Source organism: Pholcus phalangioides, unplaced genomic scaffold (assembly GCF_987345545.1).
Source record: "Pholcus phalangioides strain wild (caught in Gottingen) unplaced genomic scaffold, Ppha-v1.0 ptg000004l_1, whole genome shotgun sequence".
NCBI classification, from domain to species: domain Eukaryota; kingdom Metazoa; phylum Arthropoda; class Arachnida; order Araneae; family Pholcidae; genus Pholcus; species Pholcus phalangioides.
In genome coordinates this window covers 42,462,393-42,488,291 of record NW_028301597.1, presented here as the reverse complement: position 1 = coordinate 42,488,291, position 25,899 = coordinate 42,462,393, and the positions used below count along the sequence as shown (strand labels likewise).

Genomic DNA, 25,899 nt, shown 5'->3' with positions numbered 1-25,899 from the left:
CTTCTTACTGGATAGAAATTCGGGAAGGGGAGACCTAGATACCTGATCACATGAAATTTCTGACAAAAACATTGATACTCGCGCATGCTTAGTGAATATCGTATGCTGGGTCATGAATCCAACCTATTAAACATTCTAAAGAAACTTACACATGACAAACAGAATTTCATACACCTTCAAATTAAAATGAATGCAGTTGAAAAATTATTAAAAACTGTACATGTTATGGTTAACGAACCAAAGTTATGGAATAATTGAACTATGCTTCACCCAAACAAAATATTGATTATGTATCCAAACAAATAGTATACACAGCACGTAAGAGCACTAAATTTCCAATTTCTTTCGAAAGTAAATATCACAGAGAAAATTTGTCATATTACCCTCAGACCGCTTATTTGTACTCTCTTTATTTCATGATAAAACGAGACCCTTCTGCAAGTTTCATTGTTTCTGACTCTCTCATTTAGGAAATTTACAAATTATCGTACAAAATGAAATTTTTTGTAAGAACAAGAGTATCGAAGGACATTTTTTTTCGAAAGAATGAATAATTGAATTGAGATTGTTTCGGGTGCTCACTTCTAATGATGTACGCATAATCATTCGTCCATACCTAAGTCGAAATACAGCGTTGTTTTGTAACTTACGAGGAAGTTGCTGATTTAAAAACATTTATTTTATTCACAAGGACCTTATTTATGTATAGAGATAGCATATTTTCTACGTTGAATCTCTTCATTTCAATACAACTGATTTTACCAGTGTCATTTTTCAGTGATTGAGATAATTTTTAAGGGGGAAAAAAAAAAAACATTATTCGGTTTTTGTCGCAATCCTGCCTCCCATTTTCCTCGAGTATACTCGCAATAAATAATTATAGCTGATACGCAGTATTAAGCCTTTCTCTATTCTATGACACTAGTAGGTTCTCGTGCAACAGCGAAAGCCGTGTGAGATGGATACTTAAATCATATATTACTAATCTGTAACTATAAACTTACATCGAATTATGATTATCCGGCTGCATTCGGTTGCATTTATATCGATATTATGCTTTGGTTTGCCATTCAGCGCAAACTCAGCTAATGCCTCTGGTCCTACGTCCGGCTTAAGTGAGAATTCAAATTGTACGAATTGTGCTCCTCCCGTTCTAAGTAAAGGACAAAAATGGATAACCATGGAGAAGAACTTGAAAAATTTAATTTCATTCGCGAGCAGAAAAATATTGCGGCAATTGGATCCCGAGGATGTCTCGAAAATATCACCGAAATGTTTTTCCAGTATAATAAAGATTACAGTCGGCCTCAAGCAACTCAAAATGTGGGCATTCCGATGTAAGTATTCAAAATGTAGCATTACAATTTATTCATTTCAATTCATGTTTTTAAACTAAATGATTTGAAAGTTTTAGTTTTGAACACAGAATGCTGAAAGTTCTTTATCTTGTTAGAAAATTATATTTTCTTTAGCTCTTATTCAAAGCTGCAATGACTTCTTAATTTGTGATTTTTTTCCCATCAAGCGAAACTTTTAATGTTAGTAAGTTTAGGGTAAGAAAAGTCTCGTAAGGCCAAATTCTTAGAATCTGGTGGATGAGAGATTTGTGCAAAGGCTAATTCATGCGATTTCACTATTGCAATGCTTTATCCGTGAGATGAGGGCATTGGATTGATGAGATAGGACTATTTTTACTTTTTTTTTAACTTAAATCTTGGCCGTTTCATCTCTGCAGCTATTATTTTAAATTTCCCAGAAGTGTGGTCCAATACCGTTCTCAAATTATTGTCTGCCCCTGTAAAACGAGACATAGCACTTAACATGCGACACAAACAGTGCATATTTATTGTTTATGATAATTTTCGTTGCATAAAACTATCATATTTCATGAGCATACATGAGCATCTTTTCACCCGTTCAGTTGTAGTCCAAGCTGAAAAAGGCTCTCATATTTATACAAATACAAAGGCCACAACAACAGGCTAATTGCTCAACGAGGTGGCTGAAAAAAAAATGTCCATTAAAATATATGTCAAATCCTTCCCCTTCCACTTACTATGTATAATCATTATTATTACATTTGTTAAATATTTATAATTATATAATACATAATTTTTTTTAATTAAGCTGAATTTTCTGTATCTATAATGTGGTGATTGTCAGTATGAGTTAGGTCGGATTCCCGGCAATTTCTCCCTTTCTCTTGTATATAATACTGTTTTCTTAAAGAACAAAATATATTGATTGATAAAAATAATTCAACCAAAATACAATATAAGAGCATATATCATTAAAAAAAAACTAATAATTAATAAGTAATACACTGCCCATAAAAATTATTATCGTCGTCTTACGACCATAATAATTATACGTGACATTCGCGTTGTCCATGGCTAGAAGGTCAAGTATCTTGCTTAATTTTTCATTTTGCAGACGTCCCATAAGAGTAATAGTCCCATATGAGTAAGTTTGAACATTTTTTTAAATTTATCAAAAAAATAAAAACAATCTCTATAGACCAAGATAAGTATTTTAGTGCAAATCTTTTATGTCAATTCTGTGATTTTTTTATTCATTTTTAAAATGTGTGTAAAGGACTTTTACTCATATTTTACACAATGATCAATATTGGCCGAGATTTGAAATCCAACTGCATGTATGTTAATTGCTATTGAAGTAATCGATGCTATGGGGAAGATACCAGAAGGAATGATAAGAGGAACATTTTCGGCCTTGGGAGATTTCGACGAATGCTTGGAAATCAACGTGACTGATAGTTTTCAAGGCCAGAGCTGTATCGTGGAGATCATTCCACCACTACCTAGAGTGGTACCACTGATTGGAATCATCGATCATGTTCCTGAATTGGAAACACACTTCGCAAACGATACGGTATGGGCATTAGTCAATTTTCGATGATTAAGTTTCCAATCATTTTTTGTAATCTATGAATTTTGATATTAGCGTGTGATTTTTTTTAAACAACCGATAGCAATTATAACTGACTCTGCCAGAAAAATTCCTTGATGTTCTATCCTTAACTTATGATATTCGGATAGAAGAAATGTGACTATTAATAGACGTTGCTTTGAAAGTGTTTATGCAATCTCACCAGACGGAGGGCCGTGCTTTAGTGAGTTTGTAATGTACAGATTTCACATTATTTTGCGGTAATCACCATCCTTTTCAAGAACGTACAAGAGTGTTCTATCATTAGGCTACAGAGAACTGGCATTTCCTTGCCTTGGAGTATGTATGTATCCAGAGCAGGACCGCGCATGGGCAGCTTGCAGCCTCAGCTAACAGCTCTTAATGACCGTAGCCCCCAGAAAGCTATTACCTGAGCTAGGAGGCTGTCCATGCGCGATCCCGTTCAGGGTACATACAGGGTGCATACCTAACTCTTTTCACCGCAAATTACTGGCGAATTGTTGATCCTAGAGGCCTACTTTCAGTTAGAAAGAGTATCAAAATAACGTGTAGACCTCAGATATGGCATTGATATTGCAAGGGGTTGGTTGCGCAGTTATTGAATCAAAAAATTAACTCCTTATTTGATCACCGTCTTAAAAATCCCAATTACAAAGTGGTTGCTGTCTCTTCTGAGGGTAACAGGAAAGGTTCCACGCTACCTAGTGCAGTATTCGATGAGACATATGGACTCGAAAGTCGGAGAAAAGCTGGGAGAAAAGTGTTGCTCGTAAGTTTATGCTGTTCTTTCCCAACTTTTTTTATGTTCTCGAACTCAAATGTCTCAGCGAATATTGCACTTGGGATCGTGTAATTATTTTATTATCCTCAGGATAGACAGAACGACAACTTTGTAACTGGGATTTCATAAAGGGCGACCAGATAAAACGTTAATTTCTTCATTGAATAACCATATAACCCCTCTTGCAATATGAACGATTTGTCTGAAATCTACAAGTTACTTTGATACAATTTCTAATTCAAAACATGCTTCTAGGATCAGCAATTCGCCAGTAATTTTCAGCAAGGAGAGTTAGATAAGCACGCTGTATACGCTCTAATATATAGTTCCCAAACTATTTCCATCGCCCTCTTCTTCAGAAATTTATTTCTCTCATCGCCCTACGACTCAAGCGAAACCATAGGACATTATGTTACACTCGTACCTGTTTGTAGTAGAGACTTCCCTCGGTCTGCGAGAGGTTAGTGATTCGATTCCACCCAGAGGCATGCGAATTTCCTTTCCAAAATGCATCTTTATCCCCGGTTTGTATCCAGTTCAAGGAATTTCGTATATACAGCGGAGAGTGACATTGTTTCTCTTAGTAACGTAATGCTCATTAGCGCATTCAATTGGATGCAACATTAGTAAGGCAACTAAAATACATGACAGACTCTTCGTTTTTCATCTCAGTGCAGCGAAACCAGTTTCTTGTTCAAAGTGACGTCTACTCATTAAAAAGAAGATGACATAGAGATCAGGTATTGGCTATAGTGGTAACACTAACGTCACACTTGGTAAAGAGAGGGCAGATAAGTCATCCTGGCCCTAAACACGAGTTACAAGCAATTCACACTCAATTGTTAGAAAAAGGCCAGACTCGATTCTCATATTTTTATCAAACATTATTTCTCGAATTGAAAGTTGGCGCTTTATTAGCCTGCCAGGACCACCTTAATATATATATTACACTTGGTTAAGTGCAAACGTTCCTATGAAATGGAAAATAGTTATGCACCTAAAAGCAAATGGTGAAGTGGATCACCAGCCTTTAGCTAAGCACAATCATCGAAATCACAGACAACGTTGATCAAATACTTCAACGCTACAGGTTTAGTGCACCGTGTGTATCAAATCTTCCTGCAATATTAACGAATACTATGACTGGACCTGGGACAATTGGTTGGGAAATTGAATAAATTTTATTTTAAGGAACCCTGTCCAGGAAAATATCTGATTAAAATGTTGTGATTATATATAATGTGTTATATATAACAACATTTTGGTAACTATGTCCAAAAAAAAATAGAAAGTTGTTTCCCTGTCTCTCTCTTGAGCCCAGCAAAAAGTATCCATGTTTTGTTTTCAAGTACAATATTTGTTTAGATATTTGAATTCAAAAAGTTGAAAAATAGGGAAAGAACCGAGTATGAAATGTAGAATGAGCTTATCCGTTAGTCTATGAAGTTTTCTCCTTTACTTTCAGTGATTTTTGAATTTTAAATATCTCAGTGAATGTGACAAGTTGAAAGCATGGTTTCTTTTCTTTTTTGGACTCAGGAGAGACAGGGCACCAACTTTTTCATTGGATTTTTTAAGACAGGGTAACAAAAAAAAATGTTTTATTTTAATAATTTATCCTTGCAATATGAATGACGTATATCTCTGAGGTCTAAACGTTATTTGGGTACTTTTTCGAATTGAAAGCATGCTTCTAGAATCAACGGCTCACGACATATTCCAGGATAAAGGGACATCCTTATGCACCCTGTATAACCCAAACATTCCAGAGTTCTCCCATGTTTTTTTCCGCTTAATTTCGAATGAAATGCATAAACTATTTGATGGAATGTAATCGTCTGTTTGCGGAGAAATTGATTTATTTCTCTGTATTTTCTTTTTCTTTTCCATCTGCAGCTTTTCGGTGGAATAGATTCACTACTGAAACCATACTACGAAATATTCAAAGTGCACATAGCAGTATGTGTTCCGTCTACCTGTACAGAAGGTGACATCAAGTTCATGACCAAGAAAGGTATATGCGTTTATATCATTATAATTTGTTGCTAATTGCCATACAATCGTAGTAGATTTATTTTCACACAATGCCCTGGAGAAAACAGTTTTACTATGTTTTTCTTAGCACTGGAAGTGACTAACATACTCGTTGGTTGGGACGTAGAAGTTCCTGTGTGTCAAGTAAAAGAGGATATCAAAATTGAGGAATGGGACGATTATACATCAGTGTGAGTAGTTTCTACATACGTGATATGAAATATACATACTATGCTGTCAGACACTTTGAAGATTTGAATCGTAAATCACTTCCATTAACCGCAAAAGAATCGTAAACCGCATTCATACAGCACCATGATTTTTTTTTCTTTGGTTACCAGTCTCATTTCATATTGATTTATAACTTGAAACGGACAGCAAATAGCAATTATATGTTTGAATCTTTGAACTCGTGAGAGTAATTTTTGTTATTTTTTATGTCAAATACCTGAAAAAGCAGGATCACGTGAATGGAAAGGGAATATCAATGTCAATTATATGGGATAAATATGGCAGTTTTTCTGGAAAGAAATTTCTCTCACCTACAGCGAACAACTTATTGCTTCTATGCCCCAATCATTGGGGCCCAATGGATGAAAGCCGTAATCCGGGCCAAAGATGGAGTCCAAAAAATTTGAATTTCTTATTTTAGATCCCATAATCGAGCACTTTTTCCCTCAATACTAAGGTGATCGAAAATTTTTTTCTCGGTTTATAAATTGATTATTATGGTGAAATTGTAAAAAAAAATATGATTTTTGTCATTTATTCCGAATTCAGAATCATTGATTTTAACAAAAATTTTCGCTCGAAGGAATTTGTTTTTAAAAGTTGGTTTGTTGCGTTTTAAACGCAGCATTACTAGCGTTTTCGGAACGGACACTTTCTGCCAGGGGTAGTAGTCCAAGCACTCGTGCAACGGCTGACTAAATCGATATGGCCTATGCTACGGTAACGAAAATTTTACAAAAATGCTGCACTTCTTTCTATCCGTGAAAATCATGTGTAAGCATTGAAAATCCATTTTACATGTTTTACTTGTAGTTATATCGCTCGTTTTGGAATCCGGCACCAATATTTTTGGTACCAATATTTTTTTGCAGAATTCAGTTTCCCAAACCTTCCATGGCCTGTACATGAAATTTGTTTAATTTCGTTCACTAGTTTTAGCTGCAGGTGCTTCCAAACAGTGTGAAAAGAAAAACTTATAAAATTTAAATCTTGTGGAAAGGAAACCGATATGCCTCTACATTCTGACTTCGGTCAGTTTCGGCACCGATAGATAACAAAACCTCTGAGAAAATTAATCAATTAATCTCAAATTCACGTGTTAAAAGGGTTTTGTAACATAATGAACACAATACATTTTTTAACGGACTATATATATATTTTTTTCGCCAACAAATTTGACAAGGACACAACCGAATGTGGCTAGAAAAGAAGAAATGGGGCTTACCGAAGTTCTCATAGAAGAGGATAGGGATACAATGGTTAGCCTTAGATGAGACATATAATAGAGTAGGCAGGCCACTTACACTTGGCGCACGTCGTCCTTTGGCCACGTGACTGTCGTCAGAACAGTTGCAGTGGTTGACTAATATCTCCAATTCGGCGACGTTTTATTTTTCCTCTTCAAATCTTTTCAGTTATAAATGAACTATATATGTTTTTTAGGTGGTTTATGAAGTGCTTTTCTTGGAGAAACTACATGACGACCCTCCGAGAAATTGATTGTTTTTAAGTCATAATTTGAATTCAACGAGTTCGAGTTTAGGGCTTTCGAGAAATTCAGTGAATGTTAAATGAGCTATAAGCTTATTCTCCCAACTTTTTCCCTTAGAAATTCAAATTCCTTTCCAACACATATCTAGTTTTTGTTCTTCGGGTGATCACCCACTTTGAATAAAAAATTGTTTGCAAGAAAAGAAATATCTTCTTAAACATTTTTTCAGACAAAAAACTTTAAAAAAAATGTTATAGACCTACAATTCTGCATGAAAACTACGTAGGCTCTATGTGGAAAATATATATTGTAAATACGAAAAAATATAATGTATAACACGATCTAGAATGTGCCGAAAATATCCTAAGGCAGTGGTTCACAACCTTTTATGACTCGCGAACCTTTTTAGAATAAAATTGCTATGGCGGAGCCCTGTTTGCCTCGAAGAGCACTTTTTGCATATAATTTGTATGGCAGACCCCTGTAGACCTTTTTTTTATTTGTCTATCAAATTTACTGATTTATTTTATTTTCCTCGAGTCGCCGCGGAGCCTCTGGAAAGTGCACACGGAGCACCGGTTGAGAACCGATGCCCTAAGGGGTTAGCTCGCAACAATCCCTTGAAGAGATCTTTCTTTGCCAGCATCCTGCTCCGGCGTTTATAGCGCAACAGGCCATCACCTCCTAGAGATAGAAGGCCTCTGCACTGTTTGCCATAAACGTCATTCAGACTACCTAGCAAGTTTGCCACATTTTGAAACACAGCATCCTATTTCGTTTCTTCTTATTTTGGCGTAGAATCTTCCTGATTGGCTCACAAATACCGCGTAGTGATTGAATGGGGGGCATAGAAATCGCCAATTCTGAACCTGATCATTTCTTTTTTCTCACAACGATGATACTACCCGGACTGCGAAAGTATGGTCTGACGATCCTTTTTCTCTAGTGAGTTTTTAGGGAGATGTGTCACAACGATGATACTGGCACGAGCAGGGAATTTTTTTCCCTGAATATTCTGAGGGAAAATGTACTGCTTACTGACGTCACAAGCTGAGTGCGGAGGCCTTCTGTCTCTAGGAGGTTCTGAACAGGCACTGTTTCAACACCATTCACACGGGTTTTCTTTACTGCGCCGATAGTTTTGCAATGCATAGAAGTTTGTGTTGCTGTTTCCATTTTTCGAAATTTTGTTGCTCTAGCCGTAACCGCGAGAGATAGGTTTTTTATCCTCATCTCATTCTTGAGCGCATACTCCGCAAAAACTTATATCTCAAATTTCACTAGCATTAGTTGATTCTTGTGATCCCTAGAGCTCGTATATTGGCAATTTTATTTTATGACCACTTTTGTGCAATAAATTATACGATATTTTTTAGCATAAACAAGCAAACAATAATTAGCAAATATTGTTTCTTCCCACTATCATTTCATATTTCATTTAATTCTTATACTTTCCTTTTAGTATTGTTATCGGAATACTAATTCTGCTGGTTATCGGCGGCACGTTGATAGACATAACCATGTCCAGATGTCCATGTGCAGAATCAGGAAAAAGAAATCCAGGTACGCGATTATTTCAGTGAATATTAGTAATAATATAACTGTACGTGAAAATGCAAAGACATCCTATATATATTTTTTAAAAAAACGTAATTTTTCTATTAGCATGAATTTGATTTTGCTAATTTAAAAAAGTGCATTCATATTTACGGTGAATCATTTCTTGACACGAAGCATGCTTGTATTGGTAGCCTATAAAACAATTTCCATATTAATTTTCATTTCAGGACTCTTCATTCGAATCCTGTTGTGTTTCTCTATGTACCGTAACACAGAAAAGCTTCTGAAACAAAATGAGTCATCGGATGCGATTCTAATATTCAACGGAATGAAGGTCGTAACTATCTTGTGGGTCATACTTAACCACACGTATGCTTTCGCTCCCCGAGATTTCTTTCGTGAGTCACTTTACTATGCTTTATTACATTATACCATAATACAATGCGGTATAATATTTTTTATTACATTATGCACGAGTACATCAACTCGGTTAATTTAATAATTATATTCATCATTCTTAAAAAAAAAATAAAGAAAAGAAAAATTCCAACTAATCAGCTTATTTGCATTGCTATATTATCGCACCGGAATGCACAATATTGTTGCTTTGAACAACGGTGAAAAAACATGAATTTAAGGCTTTTAACCAATCAGCAACTGCACTGACTTGCAGAATCGGAAACCAGCTTGTGCTACGTTCGTTCCCTAAGTAATATCACGTTAGAGTAAGGGACATTCTGACTCCGAACTTACATCATGTATGGTAGCCGGATATACGAACGTTACAGATGATGATTCGGAGTTTTGGCTGTTACGTCACAATAAATATTTCTTATAGATTCAATAATAAGAACAAAAATAAATCAACCAAATAACAATAAAACAAAATAGACAGAAAAGAAACAGAAAGAAGGAAATTGATGGGGAAAAAATTAAAACGATGAAAAAGAAAAATATGTCACGAAAATGAGCGTTATATCATGCCACGAAGTCACGACAGGGTATTGCTTCCCTAGATTAGTGGCCCCTTCCCTAAGTGTAGTCATTCGGAATCGATTTATGAGGATATTTCCGAATACTTCTTATCCCCTTTTGGGTATGAAAAAAGACTATTCCGACAGAATATTATCATTATAATCTATCTGTACGAATGTTCACTTTTACAAAGAAATCAATTCATTTACACATATGAACACACATCATTACATAATCATAGATCTCATCATCGATGGAAATCTATCCTCTATGATACGGATCTTCAATGCTGGCCGGTGCACCACGCGTGTCCTTCGAAATTTCTTGCAGTCGGCACGCTGACGAAAAGGCTTTCGCAGCTACAGGATTTATAGAAATTTTGCAATAAAATGAAGCTCAAAAATAAAAAAAATTACATTCCAGAATTAGTGAAAGTAATAATTTCAAAATTACTTGTATATATAAATAGGTTTTTTTTTCAACTTTCAACTTATTTCCAAAGTAAATAACACATAAAACAGTGAAATCTCAATGTTTGGCGTCTAGAGTCCCGAGCCTGTACAGAGCAACTAATTAAAAGTAAAAACGCTAATAAAAAGTAAAGAGAAAGAAACACAGAAAAAAAAATAACACAAAAGTTATAATAAAAAATAAATAAAGTAAAATGATTTTGGATAAATTTTTGTGACAATTATATTAAAATACATGTTCACATAACAGTAGCATTTGATGCAATAAAAATTGATATGAGACAACTACAGGCATATTCATAATGATATAATTCGCTTCTATAATTGAAAATATACATCAATATCGTCTATTGTTATTAGAAATTCAAAAAGTGATTTTTTAAATTATGCAAACCTAGATAAATTCTCTATTACAAACGGTAAAGCATTAAATAGTTTAGGAGCAAGGTAGTAAAAATGTTTGCGAAATATTTTTTTTCTAAATGAGGGTATGCAGTAAATTTCGTTTGGTCTTCTCAGTCATATGGATTCTCTTTGAGTGCATAGTGGCATATTCATTTATTACGATACTAGGGGGGCTCTGCCCCCCCCCCACTTCTCTCCCGGACATATCTTGTTTATTTCGTCCCACTTCATCAGCGTGCTATGGAAAAGGGGAAAGGGACGTGTGAAAGCACCAGCTTACTGAAGAAGCGAATTTTAATGAAAATAATAATAAAGCAACAAAAAACAAATGAGATTCATCAAGTATCCCCAGAAAACTTCCCCATGGGGATCCCCAGATTCAATTCGCTGAATTTCAGTGGGGCCCCACACTGGATATATCTTGGGCTACCGATGTGTTGAAAATTTTACAATGTTAAACCACAAAAATCAATGAGATACATTCAGGGGCACCGAATTACAACCTGCCAACATTTCCATGAAGCCCTGACCTGCAAGCTTGTCGGACACCCCCCTGTGAGAATTTTTCATTTTTATCAATTTTACAACGAATAAAATCCAGGGCCCCACATCCAGTAGCGGGGACACAATACGCAGATTTTTAGTGGGGCCCCAGAATGGCTATATCTCGGGTTTCGGCTGTGGCAAATTCTACAACAGAAAAGAATGAGATTCATCCAGGGCCCCCAAAATCAAACCTGTAAACATGGGGCCCCCGACATGGAAGCTTGTCGGTCATCCCCCGGTGCGAGTGCCATGAAAAATTTTCATTTGTATTCGTTTTACCAACGAATAAAATCCAGGGCCCCCAACCAATTATCTGGGACACCAATTCGCATACTTTTGGTGGGGCCCCAGACTGGCTTTATCTCGGGCTTCGGCTGTTGCAAATTCTACAACAGAAAAGAATGAGATTCATCCAGGGCCCCCAAAATGAAACCTGTAAACATAGGGCCCCCGACTTGGAAGCTTGTCGGTCATCCCCCGGAGCGAGTGCCATGAAAAATTTTCATTTGTATTCGTTTTACCAACGAATAAAATCCAGGGCCCCCAAAATGAAACCTGTAAACATAGGGCCCCCGACTTGGAAGCTTGTCGGTCATCCCCCGGAGCGAGTGCCATGAAAAATTTTCATTTGTATTCGTTTTACCAACGAATAAAATCCAGGGCCCCCAACCAATTACCCGGGACACCAATTCGCATACTTTTGGTGGGGCCCCAGACTGGATATATCTTTTGCTTCCGCTATCGAAATTTTTCAACGTTAAAGCAGCAAGAAAACAATGAGATCCATCAAGGGCCCTGGAAATGAAAACTTTTTACTTATACGTGAAATCTTCCCCGGGTACCCCGACCCTGTGTTGGGAGCACTGCTGTTGTGTGTGTATATTATACATATATATACCTCTCGGCATGGACCTCCCCCCCACACAAAGGAAGGGCTGACAGGGGCCACAACGATTCTTATCACTTTTTGATTTTTCACACTATAAATTAATCACAGAGGGGCCCCTGAAAAGCTGGTTTGGGGGCTGGAAATCTAAATTCCATCCTAAGGGCTCTGCTGTAGGATGTAGGAGCCTCTTGGTACATGCACATAACATGGTCCCGATATGTGAATATCGACCCAATATCGATATATGATATCATATCGATATATGAATATGAATGTACGATATATGAATGTGAATATCGATATATGAATCGAACCGACTTCCGTAACAGACTTCCGTCACTCGGTTGCTCAGCAACAGGCCCTTTTCGAGCTTGTTTGTGATTTTATATTATAGAATAGATGAATCGAACCGACTTCCGTAACAGACTTCCGTAACAGACTTCCGTCACTCGGTTGCTTAGCAACAGGCCCTTTTCGAGCTTGTTTGTGATTTTATATTATAGAATAGATATGTAGAGTATCATTCGGTAGATGCGTTATGTCTTAGAGATTTAAATTTCTATGAGTTGAGACTTGAGGGCGAGCACTGCAAATAGGTTTGAAACACCTGTTCCGAATAGAACAAATAGGTTGTAGAATTGTCTTCGCCTGTCAATTGTCTCTGTAATCACCTCCCGAGATGATGATACCATAATTGGCAATTGAATAAAACCACGAATAGCAAATTTCTGTCAGAAATTCTGCCCTTACCTTTTGTTTGAGGTAATAGAATTTATATACGAAAAACCAAAGTTGCAAAACCAATTTTAGATAATAATAATAATTTGTAATAGTTTTAACTAATTAGTTGCAGAATTGGTAAGAAATAATTTTGGAACTGGTGGAAAAAACTATTTCACAATTCATGAAAATTCATAATTAATAAAAACATATTTTTAGAATTATTACACTATTGAAAAACATAATTTCAGAATTAATAAAACATTCAAATTACATAATAATTTAAGAGTTTATGAAGTTCATGTTTAATAATAAAAAAAATTACATATAGTTCTTCAAATAAAGCCCCTCCTGTTTGGTTTTTGGATGCGAGATCATATTTCTGTTCACGAAAATATGATTTTTTTTTTCTTTTTGGCCAGCGAATTCTATAAATTATGATAGTAAATGTATTTTAACTAACTTCTCTTCGGTGCGATATCGAAAACATGTGCAGTCTTTGATTTTTTCCAATATAATTGAAGTAAACTTCCTCTAGCGACATAGCAGTGGAATTTTGTAAGAGAAAGAAAATCCGTGACAGAAAGTGGAACGCTTTCTTTTTCCTCAAAACTAGTTCCGCACAATGACTGATTGTATGATGAAGTGCTAAGAAGCAGATGTAGAACATAAGTCGACCATGTAAGACCATAAAGTTGGGTGGGGGGGGGGGGGGTTGGTTTGGAGGGTTTGTGTCGGACAAAGACAGTCCTACCATCCGTGACGCCACTGGAATCGTGGAACATCCTCCCCTCTTTTAGTATAATGGGCACGGTTTGGAAAAAAAGGAAATTGGGTTACGGTGGAGTGGGAAGGAGTATGTGCTGCTACACTATTCCCGCTGCCTGGGGGAAAACAGCCTTGAAGTTTCACATCTATCGTGCTAGATTCTCAAACTTATATATATTTTTTTTATTTTGTTTACTTTTTTTTGGTTTTTTAATTTACTTGTTGTGGCTTCTGATTTTGTATTCGTATGAGGGTCCCGCTCATGAAAGCGGCGTAAATTGTATCACCAGCAATTTACGTTAAATATACTTTGGCATAATCTTTTTTGGGCAATTTATATTTATATTACTACCTCTGACACTATTTCTAATTTTTTATCATATAACAAATTTTAATTTCTTAAGAAAATGTCCCTCTCCTGGCTGTCTTGCAGTATATATAATATATATATATTTTTTAATTTTTTAAAATCATAACTTTCTATCTTGAAACATATATATATTCTTATTTTAAATAATATGCATTTTCATAACCAGCATACTTTTTCATACTTCATGTATTTTTTTAAATTTTAAGTACTTTTTATCAAACTTTTATGAAAAATTTTCTCAACTTCTTTCTTTTTTTAATTTGTGAAGACATGGGGAAATATTTGGGAAACATAGGTACCAACTGGTATTGTAGGATCATATTCAAAAATTGGTTTTTGATATATTATATTATATTTCTCATTAAATAAAGTAGCAAAGTGGAGTAAATTTGATTGAAACATTCTCCCCTTTTTCCTGAATAAATCTAATTTGTAAATCAATTTCCATTTCTAATTGATATAAAAGTAAGTTCAAGAGATAGCTACATTCTTTTCAACCTCTTAAACACAAAATTTGGTTTGATGAAGGACCCCATATTCAAAAACCAATTTTTGAATATGGGGTCCTTCATCAAACCAAATTTTGTGTTTAAGAGGTTGGAAAGAATGTAGCTATCTCTTGAACTTACTTTTATATCAATTAGAAATGGAAATTGATTTACAAATTAGATTTATTCAGGAAAAAGGAGAGAATGTTTCAATCAAATTTACTCCACTTTGCTACTTTATTTAATGAGAAATATAATATTGAAAATGATTTACACTCTACGACACGTTCCTGTTCGGAGACTATTATTTCTGAAAAGCACATGCTTTCAACATGCATAGCGTTTTAAAAATATCTTCCCCCCCTGGCATTAGGTAATGAGAAATGAAATTTTGATCTTATATTAAAAGGGTGGTGAAAATTTAAAAAGACAGATTTCTTGACTCCATCAAGATGTAGTGTTCCATCTGATTTGAGAGTGTGCCTCCCGTGCTCTATAAAATCAAAAACAAATTAGAAATCATTTTTATCTCTCACATCCTTTTCAGATCCGAGCATTCATCTTTTGGAATTTTCAATATGTTGGAATTTCAAATTTTTTTGATACTCAATATATGCATTAAAAACAAGATGTCGACAAATATATTCTTTAATTTTTTTTTTCAGATATTCAATTTGTTTTGTGAAGAAAGAATTCATGTCCAAACTTTTTCAACCAAGATGAAAATGCATTGCGCATTCATCTTCACATACAATTTTTTCCAGAATTTTATTACTAAATATTATTTAATAAATTACACTTTTCCCGGAGGCATTTTCTACTTGAAGCCATCTTAAAAACCCTCTGAAAGTTCAATTTTAAGTGCTATCCACTGATGAAAGCCCCTTCAAAGTTCATATTCACCATATTCTAAATCAAAACCTACACGACCCTTTAAGTCAACGTTTAATTCCCTTAGGCCAAAAGAAATTATTCGCCACTAACAAAAGCAACCCTATTTGTAGCACCAGGTTCTGAAAGGGTTAAAATTGACGGAAAAGGAGCGACAAACACAAACATAAAAAATATAAAAATGCAATTGTCAGAAAAATATTAGTTTTTAGAATAGCAGGAGTATCTTAGTTCAGAGTATTAGGTGTTTGCCTAAGTTGAAAATGAGCTACCAAAGTAGATGGAAGATGTTGCGAGTGTCAAACTCGCTATCAAGTTGCCTATCTTTTAACATGGTTAAACTTAAATTAATTTTTTTCAGCATTAATTTTGAACAAACTTCGCTGCTGACTATATTTTATTTGTCAGCAGGTGAAAAGAAATGCCTTTTTTTTTTGGTTGACATTTATTTCTGATAATTTTCTGCCCAATTTCGCGAGAATGACCCATAAATAAATAAAAAATATATCTTATAAATTCACGAAACAGATTTTAAATTGTTATAAGTTTAATATCATAATGCAATAAATTAAAATATTTTTCCTTCAGATGGAGCTCTGTTTGTTCAAGACGTTGGAAAAAGTTTCGCTTTTCAACTAGTTCTTAATGGTTTTCCAACCGTTGATACGTTCTTCTTCATTGGGTAAATAAACATTCAATCTAATTCACTTATTTTATTGGAAACACCTATCTGCAAATGTAGAACTTTTATTTCTTAGCGAGTACAATGATGTGGCTTATTGCATTATAGGGGAACACTCTTGATGTACAGCTGGATGAAGGCTAAGGAGAAAAATATTCCTATTTTCATGTACATATTCAAGAGATATTGGAGGTAAGAGGAGAGTCTTTCGATATGCATCCATTAATTATTCTTTATCGTATTGACGATTGCATTATTTTACTCAATCCAAAAACTATTTACTTATTCTCGTTCAGGCTGACACCACCCATGATGCTAATTATAGCTTTCGAGCTGTTGGTTGACAAAGTTGGTTCTGGTCCTGCGTGGCAAATAATTTACAGTCCATTCGTGACAAACTGTCATGAAAGGTGGTGGACCAATTTGATTCATATCAATAATTTTTATGGATACGATAACTCGGTAGGTTAGCCTCATTCAAATCACACGCTTAGAATTTGATCGAAGTATTTAAATTTTGGTTCTATACTTTACATAAAAAAGAGAAATATCTAAATCTAGAAACATAAAAACGTCAACAACATTTTGAATCAGACAATCACTGATGTTTTATTAATTTTGTAATGAGTAAGATAATGAAATAATAGAACTTTTACTACCTTTTTTCCAGTGTGTTGGATGGACGTGGTATGTAGCTTCAGATATGCAGCTTTACATAATTTCACTGGTCGTCTTGATGACAATAAAAAAGTGAGTAATTTCCGTCAGAATTTCGCACGTGAGACATCCGCAATAATTTTTTTTAATGAAAAACAGTTTGAAATTTTGAATATGGTGTGAAAAGTAATAATTCCTATAAGTTTAAAGACATTAGGGATTATTATATAATTTTTGCACATTTATCCCTTAATCCACTAACGGTACTATAAAACGTTTAAAACTTGGGCCTGAGCCTGAGCCATCTCCAATTCTAGCATTGAAGTCACTCATTATTTTTTGATATGATGGTTTCCTTTACTATGCAGCTCCGTCTAACTCTTCATAAAAGTATTTTACATCTTCCTCAGAATAGCTTGTTGTTGGTGCATAGACTTGTATAATCTGTATCCGATATCTGCTTGATATTTGCACAACCAACTTTGTAACTCTATCAGATGTACTAACAAACTCAACGATGTGATTTTTCCTGCTGGGGACTGAGGGTCTTAGTTTACAGATAGAGTTCATATTTCTTTTTAGAGGGTGTTTGACCGTAATTCTCCACGCTAGCCAGTGCGGGTTGGAGGATGCCCATCCGCGTCCGTTCACCACGTGTTAAACATGGCTACTTACATGCTGCAACACGAAAAGGTGCGGATTGAAGCATCTACTCCTACTCGATTCCTTCAAGTCCTCATAATGAAGCAATTGAAGGGTCTTGTCCAAGTTAACAAGTAAAGACTATTCAACAGCCCCTTTAACCCGTTACCTCCCTTATATATGTTGTTGGGCGTTGATACTTTGAAGTATAGGCTGTGTAACAACTTTACAATTACCAGATGACAGCAGAAGTGTAGGAGAACGAGGTTTTCTTTTTGCAGTAAAGATATAGCAACCTTTCCCCGTCTTCTTCTTATCGACCGTAGGTTCTTGTCTGTACTTCTACTGCGATTTCAGGGCGAAATAACTGGGTTCTAGACTCCCAAGGAAAAAAAAAATAACGCTTTATTTCATTTATTATCCAACTTCCCGAACGAAACCGTCATGTCTCTTCGGTACTGACTTCCACCCTCTCTCCGCTTTTTTTCAATTTGTCAATCGTTTTCTTCTCTCGAGCCTTCTTCCACCTCTTTTCTTCTCAGAAATTCGACCTCTATAGCCCTGTTCACATAATTACCAGCATGGCAACTTTTTTCCCCCTCACAGAGAAAAAAAGGTCTTCGAAAAAGTCCATCTTTCTTGGGGTGGATTGGTGGTCGATACCAACCTTCTCTCCCATAATCCTTTGCGCCGCGAAAACTACTGCAAGTTCCTTCGTCAGCCATCTTGAATCAACTACTTCCGTTAAACCTATGTAACCAATGACGACTTCCGGAAAGAAGAGGGGGATTATCGGCATAAACTAAACGTCATGTGAATGGTTCGTAGCGAAAATCCCCGTTACCTGGAACTTCCTGGGATGTTTTATTGTACATGTGACGGGGCTTAAGGGTGTCAAAAGAGGGTTCAAAGGTTACATAGAGAAATCACGCTGAGCCGAAACCGTTGAAGCTGTAATTATGAAATTTGGTCAGCAGTTTTAGTCTGTAATGTAAAGACTCACTAAAAACAGATACAAATACAAATACAAATACAACGCCACAACAGGCAAAATGCCCAACGAGGTGGCTGATAAATAGTCATAATTAATCATAATTAATTGATAAGAAATCATAATTATTTCAAAATTTAACATCTAAACGTGTCATATGTGGAGAAGGGATGCTTCAAATGTTATATGGCGCAATCATCGCTGAGTCCAAACAGCAGAAACTATAAATATGAAATTTGGTGAGTATTATATTTTATAATACAGAGAATCACGACGACGGACTTCTGAAAATTTCACCGCCCTCCCCCAACGGGGTGGAAATGTTGTATGGGGGAAATCATTGCAGAATAATTTTCAGATGGCAAAATTCACGCGAGCGAAGCCGCGGGTTGCAGCTAATTCAACATACAGTGTTTGAATTGGGGTTTTTATTTTGATATTTTCACAGTACAAATACAAATACAACGCCACAACAGGCAAAATGCCCAACGAGGTGGCTGAGAAAAAGATGCCCATAAAAATATGTGAGCGTAGAGCTGATAGTGCTTTAATGTAATAGGTTAATTCATTTTTTATGCACCAAATATCATTTTCCAAATAAATTAAGTTTGTTATTTTAGCTTGGATTAGAACTCAAAAAAATTACCTACCAAAAAAAAAAATACATGATAATTATTTTCAATTCAAAATATTGGAGCTAGATCCAATTTAGCACGAAACAAGCATAAATACTTTAGGACCACACATGTACAGGCACGCACACAACATGTTTCTTTATGTACCGATTCCTTAGAAATTCCCCAGAGGAATGTTTAGGAGATGCATGTGCGGTTAAGTAGTTGTTGTAGTGGTTCCTGTGACCAATAATTTATCACTACAGTAGAAACTCTCGAAAACGGACACCCATGGGACCAAAACTTTTGTCCGCTAACGGGAAGTGTCCGCTATTGGAGAGGTACGATATACAGTATAACCTCGTTTATACGACTCTCACATTTCTACGACGTTTGGCCTCAGTTGAAATTGGTTCAAATGTATACGTTACTGTGTATAAAAATGATACACCGGTGGTTATGCATAATCATTAACCGTCGCGATAAGGAAAGTTTGATTAAATCTCACTACATTTATCACTTTTAACGGTGATTATGCATATTTTTCCATATCAAAGTCTCATAAATATGGAAAAATTGATAACCTATTTTTTCTCTTCAATGAACCCATTAATTATTTTTACCCGTACATGATAGTTGCACTTCACATATTTTGCAATAAAAATTGAATTAAAGTAAACTAAGTGAGAAAAAGAAATAAACGTTTTCATAACAACATTATCAGTCAATAATGTTGACTTTGTTAACACGTATCAACATGGGCAAACAAAACCAACATTACCATTCGGAATGAGTTTCCAGGACCATAATTATGTCCAATTAATTAATTGACTGATTATCATATTTACCAATACGAGCTTGGGACTATACATATAATCACCGTTGAGTATAATAAATTCTCTATTTATGGACAGAAATTCACGAATTAGAGTTTGAAAAAAAATTATTTTGTATAATTTTACTGTCGGCTATCGAGAGTGCCCGCTAACTGGGAGTGTTCGTTAAGGGAGGTTTTACTGTGTGTGTGTGTGTATATATATATATATATATATATATATATATATATATATATATATATAAATTGATGCCAAGCATCAAGTCATATTTCATAAAAATAATTTCATTTCCCTATAGGAACCGGAAATTATCTTTGGGCATTCTAGTCGGACTTTCAGTTGCAAGCATCGCCGCGATTATTTTCAATCAGTACTATTACGACTTGCCACCGCAACTGACATTAGCGAATGCTCGGACTGTTGGTGACATGTACTACTATGTCAAATATAACTACTTCCGCCCACACATGCATGCGATAGTATACTTCATAGGATTGGCTGTAGGCTATGCTTTACACCACAAATCAAAGATCCGTATTTCGAGGAAGATTAATGCGATTGGCTGGTTGGCAAGTTTGGCGGCAGGAATGGCAGTGATATACAGTGGATACATCTGGTACAACGTCATTCCGGATCCTCCAACTATTGTAGCTGCCTTATGCAATGTTGCTTCTAAGGTGCTTTGGTCACTTGCATTAGGATGGGTCACGATATCTTGCTGTACTGGCAATGGAGGTTAGTCTGAATTCGAAATTTTATGAATGCAGTATCCATACAAATTCATTGTAATATTCAGGAACCTAATATTAATGATTTTTTTTTAATCATGTTTAATATTTCAGGGTTCATAACCAGACTTTTGAGTTGGTCAGCTTTGACACCACTGGCAAAGCTGACGTATGTTACCTATCTCGTTCATCCGATACTTCAGACCGCATATTACGGAAGTCTGAGGGTTCCGTTTCAAGCTGATCATCGTACCTTTGTATGTAATTGCTATTAGAAATTATAAGAATATACAGGGTGGTTGAGAATTCCTGCGCACAAATTTTAAAAATTTATAACAAATCAACCAACTGACATAAAAAAGTTCAGTTTGGAACTGAAATACTTTTCATGTCATAAACTCTGTTTTTCTGATAAATTCAAAAGAAAAAAAATCAAATCTCATGTACAGGTGGCACACTGTGAACCAAAAAACTCGACATAATACATAAAACCCCATCACAAACAGTGCATAATTTTCTTAATTTTTGTGACAATTTGCGTTTCACAAAACTATCATATTTGAATACACAAGCCCACTTTCACACGCTTACATGTAGCCCGAATTAAAAAGGGCGCTGAAATTGATATGTGATAGTTTTATGTAACGCAAAATAAATTGCGTTTTTTTATGCGTTTCATCTACCTAGTAACGCAACCAAATGAATAATCAGATCTAGATAAACAGTTTGTGAAGAAGTGGGGGAATATGGAAAGCTTAGGATTAAAGTTTAATGACTAAATTGTCACGATCACGCGTCACCATATTACTTATGGGGTATACAAATCTTCGATTTTTTTGGGTTATTTTACTGAATCGACTTAAACACCGGAGGGGTGCCAGCGATGCAGCGCGCGACGCTGTATCTAACCACTGAAGGGTTGCGAGGGGATTGCCCTCACGCTGAAACGTTTTTACTCAGTGAACATGAGCATCTCTCTCTCTCTCTCTCTCTTCTATGGTATAGTTCGGTTACCATAGTTGCCTCGTAAGCAATTTACCCGGGTTCGACTCCCGACCGAAACAATTAACGTTTTGATCATCGAAGTTAAGCAACATCGGGTGCGATTAGTACTTGAGAGGGTGACCACCTGGAAAAACCATCTTGAAATACTTCTTGCCTCCAATTCATCTGAATTATTTCCATGTCTGGAAACGTGGGGGGCACACACTAAAAACTAGGTTGACAGATCATCAATCTTATCTTGATCTTCGAATCTGATGGAAGTTGTGAAGACCACCCAGCATTCCATAGTCACTACATCGATAAACAGAACAGCATCAATAGCCTGAAACAGTGTTGCTCAACCTCTTTCAGACAATGGCACCCTTTGGGTCATATTTTCTCCTTGTGGCCATCTGACTCATCCAGGACCCCCTCCCTACTCCCATTCAAAGAGCAAGAAATTTTCTACTTACTGAATTTAACCAAAATAAAATTTCTAATAAACAAAATCTTTATAAATAAAATCAATCTCTGGAGGTCTGGGCCAGACACTGATTCAGAACTGGCTTTGGCATCCCTTTCAAGAGCCGAAATATATGGGAAAAACAGGTATGTGTAAAGTATGCGACGATGCACCGAACTTACACAATCTATCGACCCTTCGGACACGTGAGACTAGGCCCCACATCTACTCCGGGCTAGAGTTCAGTAACATAACTTCTTGTAGAAGGAGGGGTTATGCATGGCCGTATCAACATCATGGGTATCAATATCATGGGTCATGGATGCCAGGAGTATCGTAGTGATGTTTTAGGGCATCCATAATGGAATTAACAGCTTATATATTTACATAGTTGCATTGGAAAAATCACACAGTTCCAGATCTCATCATGTAGTCTAGGCCCGCTATGGGTAATATGGATATGAAACCCCAGCCATGCGCACATTGATCCATGGGATTAAATAGCCCTGGCTCTGAAATTTATCACCAAAATTTAACTCACCAAAATGCTCGTTGATTGTGCGTAATAACCGGTTATTATGTTTAATGACCCCGTTTATTATATTTACCGCGTAGAATATATATATTAAAAAAAAAACTGTATGCCCCTGGTCAAAATTTTTGCATGCCCTAAATCCAGCCCTGTTTCGTGGGATCTGGAAATTTCGCCACCGACATTTTGCCCTCGACATTTCGTTCCTGGAACGTTTCGGCCCCGTTACTTTTCAACCCTGAAATTTCACCCCCTGACTTTTCGTGCCTGAAAATTTTGTACCTGACATTTCGCCTGCTCTGAACGTATGAGCGATTGGACCAAGCGATTAGGTGAGTGTGAAATTGATTGTATGAGTGAGTGAGTGGCATATAAATGACGAAGTGAGTGACTGAATGAGTGACCGTATGAATATGCAAGTCATCAAGTGAGAGACCACGTGATTAACCGAATGAGTGACCAAGTGAGAGACCACGTGATTAACCGAGTGAGTGACCAAGTGAGAGACCACGTGATTAACCGAGTGAGTGACCAAATGATTACCCAAGTGAATGATATGAGTATGTGAACGGAGCGATTGCATGATTAAGTGAATCACCATGTCAACAATCAAGTGAGTGACCAAGTGCATGACTGAATTGACCATAAAAGTGAGCGACCGAGTGATTGACCATAAAAGTGACTGTCACTTGGTCACTAATACTATCATTTATATGTTCACTATTCCAGTCAAGGTAGGCGAATAGTCAGGTGCAATATGTCGGGGCAAAGTTTCCGTAAACGGTTTCCTACATTCGAAACATAATAAAGAAGCATTTTGCGTGTTATCTGAATGGTGAAGAGTCATTAAGGCGGAAGATATATCGTATTAACCGACATTTCACTGCGTCCGATTTTTTTAATAAGTAGATGCGACCTGTCAAAGAAATCAATTATCTTGTAGAATACTGAGGAATTGGTTTTTCCGATAAAATAAACAATAGAAAGTATAAAGATATGACCAGTATTTGCAAGTGAAAAATTGAGAAGTATCCTGAGAAATTGAATTTTCTGGATGAAATTTCTCTTCACAGAGGACGCTCTGAGAATTTAAAAAAATGAAATTCTCGCACACGCATCAACGTATTTTTAATTTTTCTTCCAATTCCGTAACCAGGCCTGTTCCTTATAAGTTTTGGTACTAGGAAAATATGAATTTTAAGGGAAGGGTGTTTAGGACGGTATTCACCGACATGGTTTAAACTATAGTCGCAATTTTTGGATGGGTGATCGACACAAATTGGTTAAAAACCTGAACTTAACCAATTCGTGTCGATCCCCTATCCAAAAATTGTGACTATAGTTTAAACTAGTGATTCACAACATGGGCGTTAGCACCCCCTGGGGGGCGATGGAATGTTCCAGGGGGACGGTAGAAGCGGTAGATTACGCTTAGGGTGGTATTCACCGATAGGATTTACACTATAGTCACAATTTATGGATAGGAGATCGACACGGATTGGATAAATTCAGGTTTTTAACCAATCTATGTTGATCTCTCATCCAAAAATTGTGACTACAGTTTGCTATGTTATTAAACTCTTGAAAATACGTCTCCATACTCCGCTTAAGGGGTGGGCTATTTTAGTGAAAATACGCCTTCAAAAATTTTCATAAAAAATCGGAAGCTCTTCTTACAATGTGCCTAATAACCACAACGTTCAATTATTGGTGTATTTCCTGCCGTTCGACAGAGCATAGACCCTATATAAAGAAGGTTGATGGGCCTTTTATCCCGGGACTAGGTTCCAAGGAAGGAAGACCCCTAACATTTTTGTCTTCACCTACGTAAAAAGACCGAAATTAATTGCCGATGGCGCCATCTATCGGTGGTCGTCTCAAGTCCACTAGGGGAAAATATCTATATTCTTCCCCAGGTTCTAACTTGGTTCCTGACGGCAACCTTCACGGTGGTAGAACAGCATCTTACCCCTCCCCCGCTCGCCACTTGGGCACTTATTATTATTACAGAAGTAATTTTCAACATAAAACTATAAAAACTGTAAAATGCCAATTGGTCCTATATTGGACATTTGCGAAATTCCACGATCTTGAAAGTGAATTTTGTTGTATAAAAATTAAAGTAATTAAATTGAATTATTAAATTTAATGTTTATTGGCGTACTCTGTTTATCGGTCACTCCGCTTACGGGGGTCATGTCTTTTTTCTCTCCTCAGAGTGACCCTTTAGCGAAGTTTCAATGTAGTATTATTTGAGACAGAGGAGTACGTAGGGAAGGTGAGGCATGTGGACCGTGTCTAAAAAATACAAACCGCACCCAGTTTTAGAGCCATGAAAAATTGTAGATCCTGGGCACACATGTCCGGTTTGCTCGAACGAGAAACAGACCCAGCCCCTGGCATAATATATTTGCCTTGTTTTTGAAAAAAAAAAATTTTTGGTCATCCGAAATTTTTAAATAGTTCTAAATGACAAGACCTCCTCCCCCCCCCCCCCGCTTTAAAAAGTTTGCCGACTCCCAATATATACTTACACAGATAGATTAGCATGGATGTAAAATACAGTATAGTGTTTTATACAAATTTCATTTCTATGAATTCAAATCCTGTCATTGTATTCGTATCTGAATTCCAGGTTCCTCTATACCTGTCTTTCGCCACGGGCTCGTTCATGGTGGCCTATTTTCTGAGCATGTTGTTTGAAGCACCATTCATGCAGCTCGAGAAGATCATGTTCATTCCAAACAAAGTGCCATCAAACGTGACAAGAGACGGAGAGAAAAATTTGAAGTCTGATTGGTTCGCGATCGAGAACCAATCTGGTGGTCCCAAAAATAAATATGAGAACAACAACCAGATCTAACGTTTATAATTTTTTTTATTTTTTTTCACAATAAAAGAAAAAATATATTTTTTTAAATGCAAGTGCAATATATATGTTTTGATAAAAAAAATGTATGATGCATATTAGCTCGGAATGCGAAATAAGAAAAACACAATTTACATGGTTATCTGGACAGAAGATTAATATTCTTCACAGTAAACAAAAAACCGCAAAAAAAACACAAAAAAAAACCCCACCATTTCGTGCCATATATAATTTCGGTGAATAAGAATGTATTCAAGCATTGTAAAAATAGTAATGCAGTCGCCCCCACCCCCGTATTCGCCGTTTAATTACCTTTATTGAAGAAATTTTAGTTGTGCATGTTTAGTATT

The 25,899-nt window shown here is 36.1% G+C and overlaps 1 protein-coding gene across 1 annotated transcript; it reads left to right on the top strand.

Annotated features, from left to right (window-relative positions):
• The first annotated feature begins 886 nt into the window (after positions 1-886).
• On the top strand, positions 887-25,696 carry LOC149087610 (nose resistant to fluoxetine protein 6-like). The gene is made up of 13 exons (XM_089231538.1): positions 887-1,337; positions 2,678-2,892; positions 5,609-5,726; positions 5,835-5,937; positions 8,932-9,032; positions 9,257-9,427; positions 16,140-16,233; positions 16,342-16,425; positions 16,530-16,695; positions 16,904-16,983; positions 20,272-20,708; positions 20,816-20,958; positions 25,316-25,696. The coding sequence occupies exons 1-13, from the start codon at positions 1,013-1,015 to the stop codon at positions 25,541-25,543; spliced, it is 2,265 nt and encodes a 754-aa protein (XP_089087664.1). The 5' UTR covers positions 887-1,012; the 3' UTR covers positions 25,544-25,696.
• The last annotated feature ends 203 nt before the right edge of the window (positions 25,697-25,899 follow it).